The sequence below is a fragment of the Oryzias latipes genome, chromosome 14 (assembly GCF_002234675.1).
Source record: "Oryzias latipes chromosome 14, ASM223467v1".
NCBI classification, from domain to species: domain Eukaryota; kingdom Metazoa; phylum Chordata; class Actinopteri; order Beloniformes; family Adrianichthyidae; genus Oryzias; species Oryzias latipes.
The window spans coordinates 20,974,984-20,994,364 of NC_019872.2; the positions used below are offsets into that span (position 1 = coordinate 20,974,984).

Below are 19,381 nucleotides of genomic sequence, written 5' to 3' on the forward strand. Positions count from 1 at the left end.
TACATTGGATATTACATTTAAAACATTTCTAAATGACCCATACAGGTTTTTTAATTGATTATTCATTAATTTCTTTTTGACTATTTCCAGATATGAATGTCATGGCATTTTTTGCCATTTTCTTTTATGGCACAATCATTTTTTTGAGCATTTAAAAACCCATAATTGTGGTGTGAAGAGTAATTTTTATTTATTTTATTATTTTTTTTGCTTTGTAGTATTGATACTGGGTCGGTATTATACAGACGTTCAAAACAATTAGCAATATTATCATTTCATATGATAATGGTCTGGTCAACAAAAAGGTATCTTGGAATATTTGTCATTTTTGACACATTTTCTTTGTATGAAGCTGGTTTTAGATGGTTCAGTTGACTTGTTGATCCAGGTTTGGTGTCATTTTCCCCACAAGTCTTTCTGTTTTATAAATAAGATCTGGTAGCAGAAGCCCACACCATGATGCTCTTCCCACCAAATACAACAGCTGCAGATTTCAGGGTAAAACGAAGTACTTTCATTGGGGTTTATCAGCTGTCCTACTAGAGGTGTGGCGAATCATTTTAGCGATTGGATTCATAAAATTTTTGGTTGACTATTGATAATATTCATTGTCCACACTGGTTCATTTTGAACAATCCAATTCACTGACCTAAAATAAATTTTGAACATCTTCAGCCAAAACTTCATCCAATGTGACTCACTGAGTACTGAGTGCAGTTCAGGTGAAGTTTCCCAGATTCCTTGTATTTCTTCAAGATAATCAAGTGTAAATTAAATACCTGTATAAACAAACAAGTAAACAAGAATTAATGGAAAATCCATTCACATAATCCAAAGGGAACATTTTTAGAACATTCAACCACACTGGATGGTCCCATGTCTTCTCTAAATTCAAAGTGTTTTCACACATTGGACTGATCAGTTTTTGCTGCCATAACCTGTATTGTTGTTTTTACGTTATAGTAAAATAAACGTACAATGTCTCAATCCAAATAGTATTTTCCAGTATTGATATAATCAATTTATTTAATTAAGAAACAAATTTATAATTTTATAGGTCGGTTTGATTAACAACTTGTCTCAGACAGATTGATCTGGTTGGATCGTTGTAATATAAATTGATTTGTCGATTAATCGTTACACTCCTATTTTCTTCCAAAACCTGTTTATGTTTTTCATAAAAATGGCTCATAATGATCCAGATGACCATATCTCCAGATGGATGAGAGTAGCATCATGACTCAGTTTGTTAATGTTTGCACTTATCACATTAATCTCATCCTGTGACTATCTTTCAAAATTGTTTCAAAATGTTTGGCATGAAGGTCTTCAGCACTTTCACATGATCTAAACTGAGCTGTTTTTAATTCTCAAAGAGCCAACAACAACACATTCTCCTATTGGTAAGTTTGACAAAATCTTAGAGCAAGTTAAGATGATCAAAAATATTTTTAAAAAGTGCTTGTTTTGTGCAAATCTGGACCCTTTTTTACGTATTAATCCAAGGTAAAGTCCCCCACATTTTTTTGTTTTACTTTTAAAGATTTTTTTTAATTTAGAGTTCTTCCCCTTGGTTATTTTAATCGATGCCACTGTATATGGGTAAATAAAAATATCATTTTCGTGCAAAAATGTTCAACTTTGACGGAATTTTCTCTTAAATAACCTCAAACCTTTGTCTACTGAATTGTTTCTGCCCTGTGTGTATTAGTGCTGTCACCCAGCCTCTCCTGTGGGTAGTACTACCTGTGGAGTACTACTTCACGTCACTAGTAATGGATAAGCGGCGGTCACGTGGTCAACTGTCAGCTAACAAGTGGATGGGAAGCAGCGCCACCGCCCAGCACCAGCCTCCTATCGCGATATTCGCCGTCAGGCCACGGAGCTAACCCAGAACAACATGGCGGAAGGTATGAAACTGACTGACTTTCTCACTCTCCCTTGCATTTGTCTGCTCCTATCAAAGCGCGTGGAGGAGGCGTATGGTCTTAACTTTGACACGAATGATCAGAGAGGACGATGCGAAGCCTTAAAAGCCATTTTTAAAAGCGCTAATATCGGATGTGAGCGCTGCCGCTAGCTCTTCTCACTGCTAGCAGCTCGGTTTTATTGCTGCGACAGTCAAAAACTGAGCAACAAATGCTGCAGCTGCTCCGCGAGTTTAGACTGAATTAGTTAGGTTGTAGAAACTTAACGGTACACCTATGCGAACGCATTCTCCACGCTGACTAGTAATAAGCGCCATGCCTCTACTCCAGTCCAGCCGCACTGACTACTGTGTGATTCAGCTTTTATTGACTGAGCATCCCTACTCCCGAGTCCCACAGGGGTAGTTTTTTTTGTAAGGGAGTGTTTATTAATCGCGAATAGAAAGAGGCGTTAAATCCTGTCCTGGCACCACCTTAATCCTGGACTCTTCAGAGGAAATCCCCTTACTAACGTGAATCCAGAGCATCAGCTGCTACTTTAACTGTTGGTGATCACATTCACTTTAGTGCCTAAACGAAAGTCCTCATTTGAAAGCGTTTTTGTGTGAAAGTGACTTATATCTTTAATATCCAATGCATTTTTTTAAGTGTTTCATTTTTTTAAGGATCAGCATGTTCACTAGTCTCATTTTGCTCAGTTTGAGAATCAGCATCTAAGCAAAGTTCTGTTGTTCGGTTCTACATTTGAGTTGGTTCGCTTTTGCAGCTCGTCCTCTGAACGCTGCTCCAGCAGCCCATCCTTCCTGCGCTGGAGCTGACCCGGCAGTTCCTCATGACCAACCGTTTATGGTGGAACAGGCATGATGTGCTGCATCAGCGTTCCTACTTCACTAAAACTTTAACTGGCTTAGAGAGAGGAAGCGAAACTTTGTGGACTTGCTCAGAATTCTGTGGACTCTCACTAGACTGAAGAAAACCCATGGAGGCTCCAGCATCACAGAACAGCCAGACTAGATTAGTTGGTTGGAATTGGAATCAGTTTGGTTGTTGTCAAAGGATGAATTAGTCTGCAGGAACGCATTTAAATGAGTCATAGTTGGAGTTTGTCATACTTTTACTTTTTGTTTTATGAAACAAATAATGTGAAGTGACCCAAATAATCCACTTTTAAAGTCCCACTACAATGAAAATAGTTTTTGAAGTGCTTTTCATGTCCTTTTCTCACAATGGAGGACATGTGGGTGTCTCTGTGTGTGTGTGTGAACGTGTATATATATAAAATTGAGCTAAAATTAAATTTCAGAGTATTTATTTTTCAAATTGTTGCGAATCAGGAGCAGATGAAAATTTGCTCATTGAAAAAGAAAGATCTTATTTGTGATGTAGAAAATACAGTGGGCGGCTCACAAGTTTCCTGCTCAGTTCTGATACATCCATTTGCAGACATGGATCCATGTACGTCTTTGTTTTCCTCGTCAGAGCTGACATTTGAAACAAAACTATACGGCTGGACAGCTACAATATTGCTGGCCATTTTGTTGCACTGCTAATGTTAGGTTGGGGTTGTGAGAGGCTGGGAAGCTAGTGGAAGAGAGTGTAAACAGATGGGTGACAGGAAGTGGGGTGGGAATACTCTGCAACAAGTGTCCTGTCCACAACTCTGAGGTGAATTTCTGATGAACTCCTGAAGCTCTGCCGAAACAATGTTCTAGAAAATTAGTTTTTTATAAATTTAGTCTAAAACGGTATAATAAATATAAAAAATAACGCTTTTACAATAAATCAATGTTGAAGTGGGCCTTAAATCTAATTTTTCCCTCTGAAATAGAGGCCTAGTATATTTATATACATATATATTTTATCTCTCCATCTTTTTTGTCCTCTTTATGTTGATTCGGGACAGAGGAGGTGGCCAAGCTGCAGAAGCACCTAGCCCTGTTGCGGCAGGAGTACGTGAAGATGCAACAGAAGCTGGCTGACACTGAGAGGCGCTGCGCCGTGCTTGCCGCTCAGACCTCGAGTCAGGGTTCCCCCGGGCCTGCAGCTGCAGACACCTTCATCAGCCGTCTGCTGGAAATCGTGGCCAGCCTCTACAAGCAGGAACAGTACAGGTATAGTACATAACTGTAATTAATCCAACATCCTTGGATCTTTCATCAGATATCACTAAAAACCGCTGTTTTAGAATTTTATTTTTAAATAAATCTCCTGTTTTGGATGCTCTTTAAAGTATCCCTCACCAGTTAAGTGCAACTTGAACAAATGTATGCTTTTGAATAATTTTCTAATTTAAATTTTTTGTTCTGTTGCTGTTATTGGTTCTCTCGGGAGTCACTGTAGTCATTTACTTTTCAGCGATCTGACAGTTAAAGTTGCTGGGGAAGACTTCTATGCCCACAAATTCGTGCTGGCTGCTCGCAGTGACATCTGGAGTTTGGCTAATTTGGCCACCACTTCTCAACTGGATCTGTCAGGTGAGTAAGCCTGCAGTGTTTTTAACCCTTGTGCTATCCTAGGCACTTTAACGTTGGGAGTTGGGTCATCTAGACCCACTAGACAGTGGTCTAAGGATGGGGTCATCTAAGGTAGCACAAGGGTTAAGGGTTGATGAGGTCTTATCAACTCAAAGACCCACTCTGAAGCGTTCACAGAGTCTTTTAATTATGATAACCAGACTATAACCAGACTTTCCAGACTATAAACTGCTTCTTTTGTCACCAACTTTCAACTCTGTGGCTTATTCGATGATGCAGCTAATTTATGCTTTTATTTAACGGCCGCCAGGAGCGCTCCGGCGGTCTCAGAGGGGAGAATAATTCTATGTCCAGCAACACTTCAGTTGTTAGACACTTAAGTCATGGTGCAATAAAAGAAACATCCATGCCCAGCTGCATCCCACAATCCTTTGATGCCATTAGACTCAACGTGCACGTGACCCCCACTACAATATGTGTTTTTTCAAAAAGCTTTTTTTCGTCTGCTCCTGATTTTAGGGATGGGCGATATATCAGTATCGGCCGATATTTGCATAATTTCAGTTTATCGGTCTGATGTAAAAGAAATCTACCGCTATTCTTCTGACATTTTTGAAATGTGTCCTTGTTCCCCATGGATCCCTGGCACTGAGAAGCTTATGGTTATGTCCAATAGTTGATAAATGGTCTGACAGTTCTCTGATATATTAAGTTTTAAAGTCAGACTTGTTCCTATGAAATCCTTTTGCTATATGTTAAAAAGGTCAATTACAATGTTATTGTACAGCAAACTAAAAGTTGTGTATTTCTAACAACTAAACAAAGGAAATCTAAACTTTCTGTTATTCTTGACACTTAAGTGTTGGTATCTGCAAATATCGCCTATCGGCCACAGTGACAGCCTGAAAAAAGGATATTGGTCCATCTCTACCTGATTTACAACAATTTAAATAAAGAAATACTCAGGCATGAAATTTTAATTTTCTTTATGTCCTCCGTCATGAGAAAAATTCCACAAGAACATGTTAAAAACAACAAAACCAGCATTTTCATCAGAGTGGGTCTTTAACAACCCGGCCTTTTATCAGATTCTATCTGCCACCCCCTAAAAACACATTTTTCACAGCAAGCACACAAATGTTAAAGATCATTTTCAAATTTCTTATTTGGTATAAAAGCTCTCAATTAAATCACACTATTTGAACCATTTATATTTTTTTGTGAATTAATGTTCCTCCATTATTAATCTGATTATTTATACCTAACCGACCTCACGTTCTTTAGTCTCTTTTCGCCATTTTGTCACTGAACGTGCTCAAACCAACATCGGTAAACTTTACCCACAGAAGCAACAGCTGTTAACTTTGGCCTTCCAAAATCCGAACCCAGAGGGATGGATCAACTGTTTGTCCATTCCTGTGTTTGTGACGGCTGTAGCCTTTATCTGGTGTTTGAACAACATGCGCCAGCTCACTGCATGACTCATGAAATTGTGAATTATTGCAGGATCTGAACAGAGTCTGGCTCACTCTCTTTGATATTTGGGAATAAAATTGTGAGCTAACATGTTGATAGCCATGCGCTTATGCTCTGTCATGGTATATTCCTCTCTATGTTCCTCTTAGTTGTTTGTTTTTTTCTGTCTAAACCTTGGCTAATGCATCATTTTACTGGTTTGTAGATTGCAAACCTGAGGTTGCTGTGGCGATGCTGCTGTGGGTGTACACGGATGACCTGGAGCTCAGCGAAGATGACGCCTTTCTGATTGATTTGATGAAGCTCGCTAACCGTTTCCAGCTCCAGATGCTTAGAGAGAGGTTTGAAAAAGTTCCATTCAGTGAACTTTGGTGTCACATGCGGAGCTCCTGAAACCTGTCTGGCTTTGCACTTATCCAGGTGTGAGAAAGGTGTGATGTCCTCGGTGAACGTTAGGAACTGCATTCGCTTCTACCAAACAGCCGAGGAGCTAGACGCCAGCACATTAATGAACTACTGTGGGGAGATCATTGCGAGTCACTGGGTGAGAGCCTGAAGACTGTTCATGCTTGTTAACCCTATAAAGCTATGTTCACACTGCCCTCAGCAATACCTGTTCAATCCACTATTTACAATAAAAAGTCTATGTAAACGTACATAAATGCATTTTTTGGGTTTCCACAGTTACGACTCTCGGGTTCAAATATATTGACATAGGTTTGTGCAAACATTTTCGGGCTCTACGTCCAAACCGCGCATGGCCATTGAACGCGTGTTGAAACTTAAACCAGGTCAAACTTTGACCAATCAGGTACCAGTAGTGACGTATGAATGGCGTCCCTTTAATTCACGGGAGTGGCAACCATTTAAAAAAAATTAATCATGGAGGAGAAATGAATTTGTGTCCGGCCGAAATCACGTCAAGTCTTTCATTTATCAGAATAGAGCTGTTAAAGAAAAAGGCTGGAGCGAGATTCACTAGATTTACACCACTTCAACATTTTACACCAAGCCTCTTTCAACTGTTGGTGGCAAACATGGCAAACATAATCAGTAAAAAAAAGAAGCCCCTCCCAGCTTGTCCAGTGTGAACCCCATGGGCTAAATGCACGTTTAAGAACCCACGTTTAGCGCCTTCTTGAACGCACGTCTCATGCCCAGGGTGTGTCCGTAACTTTACACCAGAAATGTTGGCAGCAACACTTTAATAACACGCACTCCTGACATACCGTACCTTTATGACCGATCATGATTCAACCGGTTCTGTTGCAGAGAAAATCTGTTTTTTGCATCTGCTTTGCACTGAAAATGGCGCATGAACACTTTTTTTCTGTGGCACAATCAGCTGATTTACATTGACTGTGTGAATATTTCAGCGCAAAGCTGCTTTTCTTCCCTCCAGAATCCACTGGAATTAAGTTAATTGCGTAAACGCTTGAAGATTTATTGTAATTGAAAGAAAGCTGTGGTATAAAGGGTTAAAGCACTTTAGCCTTAGTATTTAATATTTTGTTTTATTTGACAGTGGATCAAGAAAAATAAATGTTATAACTTCTGCATATTTTTCCCATTACTTTCACTTTTGACTGTTGCAGATTTTCTGTTGTCAGCTTTATAAAAATGTAAAATATATTGGAGCTTAATGTAATCACTTTGTCTCACTTTATAACAGATAAATATCAACAAACGGCTGTTTTTTCATGCTAGCGTTGACACTTTTGTTGTATTTTTAGGATGATCTTAGGAAAGAAGATTTCAGCACCATGAGTGCCCAGCTTTTATACAAAATGATCAAGTCTAAAACGGAGTATCCTCTTCACAAAGCTATTAAAATTGAGCGGGAAGATGTTGTCTTCCTGTACCTCATTGAGATGGACTCACAGGTGAGTGTTTTGTTGTTCTTGCTCTCTGTTCCTTTTACATGTTTCCAAAAAACCTCATTTAAAACTGGCTTTCATGTTCCAGTTGCCTGGTAAGCTAAATCAGCTGGACAATAATGGGGATCTGCCTCTAGACCTGGCGTTGTCTCGAAAATTGGAAAGTATTGCCACCACTCTTGTGAACAACAAAGCAGATGTGGACAAAGTGGATCAGAGTGGCTGGAGTCTGCTGCACAAGGCCATCCAAAGAGGTGCACTTCTCTTTGTCAGCCATGGTGTTTTTAGATTGGACAATCTCTCATTTTTTCAGATGTTTCCTTGTAGAAACTTTGAAACTGACCTGTGACCTCCACTAGGTGACGAATTTGCCTCCATCTTCCTGATTCGTCACTCGGCTCAGGTGAATGCAGCCACTGTGGGGGCAGTAGAAACCCCACTTCACTTGGTCTGTTCATTCAGCCCTAAGAAGCACTCTGCCCAAGTGATGAGTGGCATGGCACGGATTGCAGACGCTCTGCTTAAAGCTGGAGCTAACCCCAACATGCAGAACAGCAGGGGTCGGTAGGTCGCATGACTCCTGGGTTATCCGGTTGCAGAGCTGCTCTGCACAGCACGGCTTCAGTTCAGTGTTTTGGCATTTGCAGAACTCCGCTGCATGAAGCTGTGGTGTCAGGAAACGAGACTGTGTTCCAGCAGCTGCTACAGTGCAAACAGTGAGTTCAATTCTTTAGGACAAATATGAAACTCAGTCAAAGCTGGTCCTTACATCCCAACCTGACTGTCTCACCAGGCTTGACATGGAGCTGAAGGACCACGAGGGCAGCACGGCTCTGTGGCTGGCTCTGCAGTACATCACCCTGTCCTCTGATCCATCTGTAAACCCTTTCGAGGACGACGCCGTCATCGTGAACGGCACCTCGTTTGACGAGAACGGCTTCGCAGCTGAACTCATCAAGAGGGGAAGCAATCCTGATGCTCCTGATGCCTCCACAGGTGCTGCGTCAAACGCTGCTTTTACGTTTCATTTAAGAGTGCCGTGCTGTGATTTGTAATGCATTTGCATCTCTATAGAAAACTGCCTTATGCAACGAGCTGCTCAGGCTGGCAATGAAGCAGCTGCTCTTTTCTTGGCCACTCATGGTGCAAAGGTCAACCATGTTAACAAATTGGTGCGTATAAATGTTTGGTCACGGGTTAACTTGATGTGCTGTGTGTTTTCAGAGCTGCAGCAGTATATCTCAGTCTGAGTTTAGTTTAGAATTTTGTTACAAAATCCAATTCTTTAATTAATTAAATTAAGGTTCAAATGTACCAACAGGTTTAGCCAAATCTAAGGTGTTATCTTAGCACAAGCGACAGATACTTTTGTTACATCTACATTTTTTTAAAAAGTTGTGGGGTGAAATGAATGTCAGTGGCAACCATTATGGAAGAAATAATGTCTGGAATTGTCCGCTTTGTTGGCCTGCAGGGTGAGAGCTCGCTTCATACAGCCTGTCGCAACGGCCTGGCAAACCTGACAGCTGAGCTGCTCCAGCAGGGGGCCAACCCCAACATGCAGACCCAGAAGGCTCTGCCGGATGACGCACACGGCGACGCCCTGCAGACCCCACTGCACATGGCCATTTCTCACAAACACCCAGATGTGGTGTCTGTCATCCTGGAGCAAAAAGGTGGGTAAAGGGTTTGTTTCATTTAAGGATCTGGTGAAAATTAGGTTTATAACGTTTTTTACATGTTCTTGTGGCTTTTTTCTGATGATGGAGGATATATTGAAGCTTAAATTAGCATTTCTGAGTATTTATCATTCACATCATTGTGAATCAGGAGCATAAAAAAAATGCAATTTGAAAAAGAGCTCATTTGTTAGGTAGAAAATACGCTGAGTGAGCCACAAGCTCCCTTCTCAGCTCCTGGGAAGTTCTTGTATTCGCCGTCTGAGCTAAAATCTGGATCAAAACTCTACAGCTGGATAGCTCGAATATTGCTCTTAGTATGTGTTGCATCCATAATGGTGGGCTGTGTTCATTAATTTTGAATAAACTTGAACTAATACCTAGAAAACAGTTTTTTTTATTCAGGCTAAAAACAGGATCATCACGATTAAGACAACTGGGAATGCTTTGAAATGGCTCAAATAAATGATTGAAATGGGATCTGAAGTGTCTATAACTAGGCTGCGTGTATGGTAGATGCATTCTTACCTCTGTGTATGTCATATTTACCAGCTGAATGTTTTGAAACTTATTTTCTTGTTCCTGTCTTGGTTTCTGTTCCTGCAGCTAATGCACTTCATGCCACCAACAACCTGCAGATCATTCCAGACTTCAGTCTCAAAGATGCCATGGACCAGACGGTCCTTGGTTTGGCTCTGTGGACCGGTACGTCACGCAGCTGTTCCTGCCGTTTCAGACATGGATACTCGAGACTCAAACGTCTACCTTGTCCCCGTTAGGTATGCACAACATAGCAGCCCAGCTGCTGGGCTCAGGAGCTTCTATCAATGACACAATGTCCAACGGTCAAACCCTGCTTCACATGGCTATCCAAAGACAGGACAGCAAGAGTGCGCTCTTTCTGCTTGAACATCAGGCAGACATCAATGTCCGGTAGGCCCAGAGACCTACTGAAGCTCACCTGATGGATTTAATACAATGTAAAGGGCAGAATGCAAAGCACATGTGTTTAGAGCATCTATAGTAGACACAGACCACCTCCCGAGTCCCAGTTTTATCAAATATGCTAGATAGTTTATTGATTGAGCAGCCTGTCGCTTGATTTTGTGGTGCTCTGTATGTATGTTTTATTTTTTATTTTTTGCACTATAGCATCTTTTTTATTTTTATTTTATCTGCTGTGGTCAGGTCAAATGTTGTAGTAGTTGTAATATGAACTTTTAAAAATGTTCAGAATCCATTTATGGGATGTTTTGGGCACACTGCTTTTCTTTTTGTGGTGCGGGATGGAATAATCTGTTAAAACAGCTGGTGGACTCAGGTTTCTGCACTTTTGTTACTTTCTAGTGATTCACTTGTGGAATAAGTTAGACCCTGAAATCTCAGGAAATCCTGTGCAAAACGAAAGCATTATCCCTTCATTGGGTTCCCAGCTTTTTATTAATGTTTTATCTCTATCAGGAGTAAATACCCATTTAAAAAAAAAAATAATTCTTACAAGATGAGCATCACATTTTATTTCTCTTTTTGGCTCTCCTACCAGGACTCAAGAGGGACAAACAGCACTACAGCTCGCCATCAGTAACAAGCTCCCCCTGGTGGTGGATGCCATTTGCACAAGAGGGGCAGACATGTCTGTGGTAGATGACAAAGGCGACCCTCCGCTGTGGCTGGCTCTGGAGAATGGACTGGAGGATATTGCATCCACATTGGTAACACAAAAAAGACTTTAAAAGTATTTTTACTGTTTTGTATCAGCTTTTATTTTAACAGCTTTTTTCTTAGTTTTTTTTCGTGCCAAAAAAAAAATCTATTTTTGGAACTGTTATTACTGACATGTTCAGTGAAGATGTGTAAAACAACAGATGATCTTTTCTCTCGGACATTTTCTTGAGTTAAAGTCGAGAAAGGAACGCTTTTGCAGCCTGATTTTCGTTTCTTTTCCTCCTCCAAGGTGCGGCATGGCTGTGACTCCACCTGTTGGAGCCCGGGGCCCTCTGGCTGCATGCAGACTCTCCTGCACCGAGCTGTAGATGAGAATAATGAGGTTTCAGCCTGCTTCCTCATCCGTAGGTCTGTGCCTTCTCCTTTAAGCGGTTCTGCACTTTTCCCCAATTTCAGACTGAAGCTTATGGTTTTTTTCTAAATGCTCTCTTTATGTTAAAAATGAAAACATTTCAGATGAATGTAACTCAATCAATGCTTTTGAACCATATGGGTCCAAAGATAACATTTATATTATCTAAAACATCTATCAGAGTATCAGCAGACTTTGTAAAAAAAGGAGAGTAAAACTGCTGCTGCTTATTCTATGTTTTATGACTATTGATGGCTGTAAATATTAAAGAATAAAGATGGTTTTAAAAATGTTACCTTCCGGGCTTCCTTACTTTCTGATGTGTGGTGTTGGCATATAGTTGATAGTCTGGGAACTGTCCTGACAGTTTTGGCGTTCATCCAAACCGTTTTTTCTCAAATTAAGTGAAAGAAAAAGTCATTTTTGTTTGTTTTCTTAAAGAAAATAATTTCATTACATTTCTCAAATATGGTAGCATTTGGGTCAAAAACTACAGGCAAAAATGCAGGGGAAACTTCTTTGTCATGTCGCCAAAGACTTGTGTTCAATACTCTCTCTTTAGGCAGATTTTAACCACTAACTTTTGTTATTAAAACAGATGTGTCGAGCTGCTGAACTTGTTGTTTTTTCTTGTGCAGTGGTTGTGACGTGAACAGCCCCCGACGGCCGGGCCCCAACGGGGAGGGAGACGAAGAAGCCCGAGATGGACAAACGCCTCTTCACCTGGCGAGCAACTGGGGTCTGGAGGAGGTGGTGCAGTGTCTCCTGGAATTTGGAGCTAATGTGAACACCCAGGTTAGTTCTTAGGAAACAAAGTGCCTCTGCAGCACTTTTCCAAAGAGCATGTTTAATGCTGTGTTCGTGTGCGTTTGCCCTCAGGATGCAGAAGGAAGAACTCCCATCCATGCTGCCATTAGCAACCAGCATAACGTCATTATACAGCTACTCATTTCCCATCCAGATATCCGGCTCAACATTCGTGACCGTCAAGGAATGACTCCGTTTGCCTGTGCCATGACGCACAAGAATAACAAAGCAGCTGAAGCTATCCTGAAGAGGGAGCCAGGTGCTGCCGAACAGGTGGAGCTGCGGGACAAATCTGATGGAGGAAAGATTTAAAGTCATTTTGTTATCTGAACGCGTCTGCTTCTCTTCAGGTGGACAACAAAGGCAGGAATTTCCTGCATGTGGCCGTTCAGAACTCGGACATCGAAAGCGTCCTGTTTTTGATCAGCGTCCAAGCTAATGTCAACTCCAGGGTTCAGGATGCTGCCAAACTCACCCCTCTCCACCTGGCTGTGCAGGCCGGCTCTGAGATCATCGTCCGCAATCTGGTAAACCTCAATCCTTTTTCATACTTGTGCATTGGTATTAGTTAGTACTGACATGGCGGTGCAGATCATGCTGATAAGCAGTTTCTTTCCTGATTCCAGCTGCTTGCTGGAGCCAAAGTAAATGAGGTGACCAAACACAGACAAACGGCGCTGCATTTGGCTGCCCAGCAGGACTTGGCCACTATATGCTCAGTGCTGCTGGAGAACAGTATCGATTTTGCAGCGGAGGATGAGAACGGCAATAACGGTAGGTTGCCTCTTCATCATTTTGTTCCTCTTTACAAAAAAAAGGGTGCTGAGAAAATCAGGCGTTCACAGTTCCAGACTTGAATTTTTCAGGGCTTTGTTTTGAAAACATTGACTTTTTTCTCAAACACATCCTTCTTATTTGTTATTGTACATTTACAGATAGAAGCCAATTGCTATTTATGCTTTCTCATGCATCTTCACATCCTGTACATAGATGGGTTTTAATAGGCAGTTAAAATCCAGATAAAGTGTTCTGCTTTAAAGCTGCCCAAATGACTCTAATTCACACTGCCAGGCTTTGACAGGCCCCGAGATCTAATCCTGGTCTTTCTGGTCTTCCCATGATGTTTGCTTGTTGCTCACACGCCTAACCTCAAGTATGAAGACGTGTGGCTGCAGGTTGAGCGACTGCCTGTCATGATGCAAAAACAATACCTCGTTCTTTGCCGTTTTGACATATTTGTTGAAGATAAAAGAATATGCAAGTCGCAGGAGTGCGTTTCTGTTTGGGGGGAGGGCTTGTTGTCTGGATACAACGGCCTGCACTTGCTGACTAAGCAGCTGCACCCAAGGGAGCAGCAGGGCTGATTTTCATACTCAAAAATTCAGCTGTACTTGACATGGCAAAGGAGTTTCATAAGACGGTCAAAGCATAGAAAACTGGTTTATAAGACTCTATTGGCTTTCTGTAAATAAATGCAAACAGACTTTTAGATCCCCAAAATATAATTTCCTCACATCACCATGAAGCCAGGTTTCCACTTGGCTTTCTACTGTTTCTATTTTTTAGTTTTGTTTATGCGTTATGTTTCATTATGTTGCGTGCGAGGGGTCAGGACATTCTATGTTTTATTATTTTATTTAAAATGTAATGTAATGTTAAAGGGCTTTATATATAGTTTGATCTGATTTGAACTGCATAATACAAAAAGCAAGAGGTTTCACTTGCTCTCTGAACCTTTAAAGATCCACTCTGATCATCTACTGGTCAATTTTTAAGGTGTTCCCAGTGGTCTTTTAGTTATAATTAGAACGTTTTTAGCCCAAAAAAAAGTTTTTTTTGTGGGCCTTAGTTTCTGCAGAGCAGCAGTGGTTCATTAGAAATTCCCCCTCTGAGTTCCATCAGTCCCTCCTCTGGCGGGACTGATGGTGTGGAGCAACCCCGCCCCCCTTCCCCAGCATATATTTACGTCACAAATACAATATTTTTCAAACAGCTTTTTCTCATTTGATCCTAATTCACAATGATTTGAAAAAAGAAGTACTAATATGTAATTTTAAGCTTAATTTGTCTTAACAAGTCCTCCATTATCAGAAAAAAGCCACGAGGACATGTTAAGAACACGATTTCTTTATCAGAGTGGGTCTTTTTAGGCACACAGTTGTCATTTATATTTAGAATATCACTTATTTTTTTGTTTACTGCTGGTGTTCGTCACTATCCCTCCATGTTTTCTCGTAACTGAGCTGCTCTGCTTCTTCAGCTCTGCATCTGGCTGTGATGCACGGCCGCCTTAACAATGTCCGAGTCCTCCTCACAGAGTCAAACGTTGATGCTGAGGCCTTCAATCTCAGGTACAGAACATTTTATTCACCTTTTCTGTTCAATTTTGAAAAATACTTTAAACTACAACACCATAAATGTGTTCCACATTTTAAAGCCACACGTTTCTCTTTCATATCTTCTTAGGGGTCAGTCACCAATGCACATCCTAGGACATTATGGCAAAGAAAATGCTGCTGCCATCTTTGAGCTGTTTCTGGAGTGCATGCCTGAATATCCTCTTGACAAACCAGACAATGAAGGGAACACTGGTAGAGCGGACGGAGTGTTTCAGTGATTTCCATACAGATGCCACATAAACAGGAATGTGACGGTCCACCTCCGTTTTCTTGCAGTGCTGCTCTTGGCGTATATGAAGGGGAACGCAAACCTCTGCCGTGCCATTGTAAGAGCCGGGGCTCGACTAGGCATCACCAATAATCAGGGCATCAACATTTTTAATTACCAAGTTGCAACCAAGCAGTTGCTTTTTCGCCTTCTAGGTTTGTTTATCAGACTTTTAAATGGCAGTTGTGCCTTAATTTAGAATGCATGTTTGTGAGAGTTGAGGATCCTCTTTGCCAATAACTAAAAGTTTTATTTTCATTCTAGATATGCTGTCCAAAGAACCCCCATGGTGTGATGGATCCAACTGTTATGAATGTGCTGCAAAGTTTGGAGTCACAACCCGTAAACATCACTGGTGAGTAGACGGACTTTTTTCCAATGACTGTTCAACGTAACACAACCACTCTATAGCAATCTTCTTTTCTTTGTGTCTGACCGCAGCCGCCATTGTGGGCGACTGCTTTGCCATAAGTGCTCTTTAAAGGAGATTCCCATCATCAAGTTTGACTTGAACAAACCAGTGAGAGTGTGTGACATCTGCTTCGACGTACTGACTCTTGGCGGAGTGTCATAAAGCTTCCACGGCCACGCCAGATCCAACTGTGCCCAGCTATTCCATAACAGCAGGAGACGGGAGTCACCGCGGAATATCGTCTTTATACTATCCCAGTCTATCAAATACCATTAATCTTCCAGAGGGACCTTCCTAATAGAAATCCTTCTGATTGTTTAGTTTGGATCAAAGCAGCTCTTCAGCTTGCTGACATCTGGACGGAGTTGATTCATTTTCTAAGACAATGTTTGTGCTCTTATAACTACAGGCAAGTAACTGTTTCCAGATTTCAGTCCAGTAATGTCCCCTAAAGAGAGGCTTTCTTATTTCATCATGACAGGAATCGTACTGACAGAATCTCATCCCAGAAAACAACATTTCTTCTTTTGGTTAAGCCTGTTGTCAGTCAAACTACATCAGATCTGACTCGGTTACCCCCTTTTTCTGTAATCTGCACCTTTTTGTTTAATCAAAAGATGTAGGTCAGGGCTGTTGGATTTACAGAGAGAGGCTCCTTTTTTATGTAAAGGATTCGCAGATCAGCCTTAAGTTTACAACACCGCTCAATTGTTTGCAAAGGAAGCGGGACCAACTTGACAGAAAAGACACAGTGTGTCACTATGTGCCAGTTTAAAGTTCAGAGATTGAAAATGGACAAAATGTGACCTAGAAGCCTTTTTTTTTTTCCTTGTCATGAGCAGATTTCTGGTCTATAAAACACCTTCAGATGTCATCTTGAGTTGAAGATCATGTGTGTCATTAAATCTGTAGCCTTTCCGAAGATGTTTTGAAATCCCAGAGGGAAAACATTCCAGTTTTGATGTGAGGTTCTGTTGAGTTTCTGTTCAATCTTTTCAAAGTCTCTCCATCTCTTAGCCTAACAGGTGCACTTTATAAAGATATCAAGAGATTTCTGATCAACGGGGAGAACATGGGCTTCAAAGGAGCAGCCACGATGTAGAACCTCTTAAGTATTGTTAAATTGTACAGATAAATGTGTGATATTTTTGACCACTACAACTGTTTTGTACTTAAAATGCTCTTTGTGCTTGTTTTTGTGACAAACTTAAAACTGGCTTCTGTTGATCTTTTATGCACACAATCTTTCTTTCATCTTTTATGCACATTGTATTGTATCTGTATGCTCAGATATCTAGTCTGTCTCTTCCTGATGTACCGTTTTAGAAAAAGGGAGGACACGTTTATATAAAGCTAATCGAAAGCCAAAGTGTTTATTTCTTCATTATTAGTGTTGTTAAAGTGTATCTTTGATAGGGTCCACATAGTGACCAAAGGTTTTTTTTCCCCCTGCAGTTTAAAAACAAAAGCATTTGCCGTGTTTCTGGGCGGCCCTCAGATTAGTGTTCTGTTACAGTGCATGAGTCAGCATGTGGGGGGCAGCCATCATACTCCTGCAGGCTGGGATCTTCTGCTGAAAATGGATCTTCAACGCAGACGCAGCGAACTCCATTGGAACCAGGAGAAAACCGCTTTCGTGGGACGCCTGCCCACTCACGAATCACTCCACCGCTATAGGAGGGAGGGCCAGAAAGTAGAGTCCTTTAAAATCCCAATGCAGATTTCTGGTCTTTTAAAAACCTACTCTGATCATCTTGATCTATTGTAAAGTCCCAGTTTTAATCAAATTGGAAAAAAAAATGTTTTCTAGAACAGCTTCTGCAGAGCAGCAGTAGTTCTTTAGAAATTCTCTGAGTTCTGGACAGGACCGTTGGCGCAGAAGAACCCCACCCCCACTTCTTATCACCCATCTGTTTACCTGTTCTCCTGCTACCTAACATTACCGATGCAACAAAAAAAGCTGAGAAGTATTAAAGATATCAGTTTAGATCCAGATTCCAGTTCAGATGAGGAAAACAAAGACGTACATGGATAGATTTGTCTGCAAGTGGATGCATCAGAATGGAACAGATCAGAGATGCTCCCTGTTTCCTGATTCACATCGATGTGTATAAATAAACACTCAGAAATGTAATTTTATGCTTCATTTCCTCAATATATGTCCATCAGAAAAATGTCAACATTTTAAAAACAGTATTTTTAACAAAGTGGATCTTTTTAGAGGATTTTTCAGGATTAAGTTAAATGCTCTAATCTCTTCACTTGTTTTCAAACCTTTTAGTGGAGCACCATACTCTTCCACCTCTGGCAGCGCTCCATTCAGAGTTGCAGGCTGGGTAATGTGCTTTCTCAGCCTCTGACTGGGCTTTTATTCGCTGGCCTTCTGCTAGAGAAGCTCTCACTTGCAGAAGAGCCTCTGTGGGCTTTCCAGACTCGTCATAGAAACGGCCCGTAACTGTACCTGGAAGACAGACGATATTGTTTTAACATTTTTTCACTAATATTAACTAAAACACATTGAGACTCTTGGTTCGGAACCAAATTTTAAAAGTTCATACTGGTCAATCTCTAATAGTCTCCTGACGTTTTGATCTGTAATGTTTGTGGCTAAAGTCAGTAGGAAGAACAAAACAGACTGGCGGTATCGTGACGAACACAAACGAATCATGTCTGTGACACGGACACATTGTGGCTTTCATCTTTAAATTGCAGCTCATGTAGTTTTCATGAGCAGATCAGATTGGAGCCCAGCCTGTTTGGAGTTCTCTGCTTTCGTAGTTCTTGGAAATATTAAAACAAAAATGGAAAAACTTTTTTTATTCATCTTCTTCCGTTTATTCTTTTTGGGGTCATGGGGCTACTGGAGCCTATCCCGGCCACTTGTGGGCGTAGGCAGGGGACACCCTGGACAGGCCGCCAGTCTGTCGCAGACAAAACTTTTTTTTAACTGAAAGCAATATGCTTCCATAGGGTTTTGTGAGGTTGGAGAACTGGTTTGTTTGTGTAAGAGGCCATCTAGTGGCCACTTTTTGAATTGATGGGATTTCTTTTTTTGTTTTTGATTATGATTCAATCTGGAAGTCAAAGGGGTAACTAACTTTTATCACATATTTTAAATTGGCCTGCTTTTAATAATGTCCATTGGTTTGAACCTAAATCATTCAACAAATGTGGCAGTAAAGTACTTTCTTGTGTTATGTTTTGAGGCACTGCAGACGGCATCATTATTTATAATTGTTTAAGTAAATCAAAAAATTCTCAATGGATATAATGATTATAGTTTTCCTCAAATTTGATTAATCTCACAAAAACTGGAGTCACAATTTGTGGTCTTGACAACGGCTACTTACCAACAGTTTTATACTCTTTGTGATAAAAGGCCAGCCAGTCATAAAGAGCCACCACTTGTAAGGGTGACAGACTGGAAACATCATCTGTCAGGCCATTCTCTGAGAAGTCTCCAGTGATGAAGGCCAGTGAGACATCTTTGCCTAGAATATGACATTTTTTTTAAAAGAATTTCAAATTACTCACAAAGTAATAGGTGTATAATCATGCAATCTGTGTAATAAACATGTGAATTACAACATAGAGATGTAAAATCTACACCTGCCATGAAGTGATAAGCACCACCGGGTCCATAATGCTTATATCCCTTGTGCACATCAAAAACTTGGCCCAGTATGGCCAGGTAGAGGCCCCTGCTTCCGGCTCCTCCGTGGTACAGTGAGAGCTCGTGCAAGCTCAGGGGCCTCGCGGGGGGCTCCGGGACCCAACCCTCCGCAGATCTAACGGACCACTCGATCAGCACTGCTAAAGAGACTGACACTAACGCGGCGAATGCGTAGCCGAGCATACTGCTCACGTCCATGGGCTGACAGCCCCGGAGCTTCCGTAGAAGCAGAACGCAACGGCGCATGCGCGAAGAGGCTACGTAAGGGACGTTGGAGGAAACGTGACGTGCAGGACGTCAATGCGGTAGTG

General features: G+C 41.1%; 2 protein-coding genes across 2 annotated transcripts; one reads left to right on the top strand and one right to left on the bottom strand.

Annotated features, from left to right (window-relative positions):
* The first annotated feature begins 1,778 nt into the window (after nt 1-1,778).
* On the top strand, nt 1,779-16,766 carry ankfy1 (ankyrin repeat and FYVE domain containing 1). The gene is made up of 25 exons (XM_004076704.4): nt 1,779-1,910; nt 3,832-4,039; nt 4,284-4,402; nt 6,084-6,219; nt 6,299-6,422; nt 7,612-7,761; nt 7,844-8,009; nt 8,115-8,319; nt 8,403-8,471; nt 8,549-8,751; nt 8,830-8,927; nt 9,230-9,431; nt 10,041-10,139; nt 10,214-10,367; nt 10,978-11,146; nt 11,389-11,507; nt 12,150-12,306; nt 12,391-12,591; nt 12,669-12,845; nt 12,945-13,092; nt 14,579-14,669; nt 14,785-14,909; nt 14,994-15,140; nt 15,250-15,340; nt 15,427-16,766. Exons 1-25 carry the CDS (start codon nt 1,901-1,903, stop codon nt 15,557-15,559), a joined length of 3,501 nt encoding a protein of 1,166 aa, XP_004076752.1. The 5' UTR covers nt 1,779-1,900; the 3' UTR covers nt 15,560-16,766.
* On the bottom strand, nt 16,746-19,331 carry LOC101169383 (neuferricin). The gene is made up of 4 exons (XM_004076614.3): nt 19,007-19,331; nt 18,748-18,888; nt 17,672-17,858; nt 16,746-17,068 (listed from the first exon to the last, which is right to left on the bottom strand). The coding sequence occupies exons 1-4, from the start codon at nt 19,314-19,316 to the stop codon at nt 16,897-16,899; spliced, it is 810 nt and encodes a 269-aa protein (XP_004076662.2). The 5' UTR covers nt 19,317-19,331; the 3' UTR covers nt 16,746-16,896.
* Between the last annotated feature and the right edge of the window lie 50 nt (nt 19,332-19,381).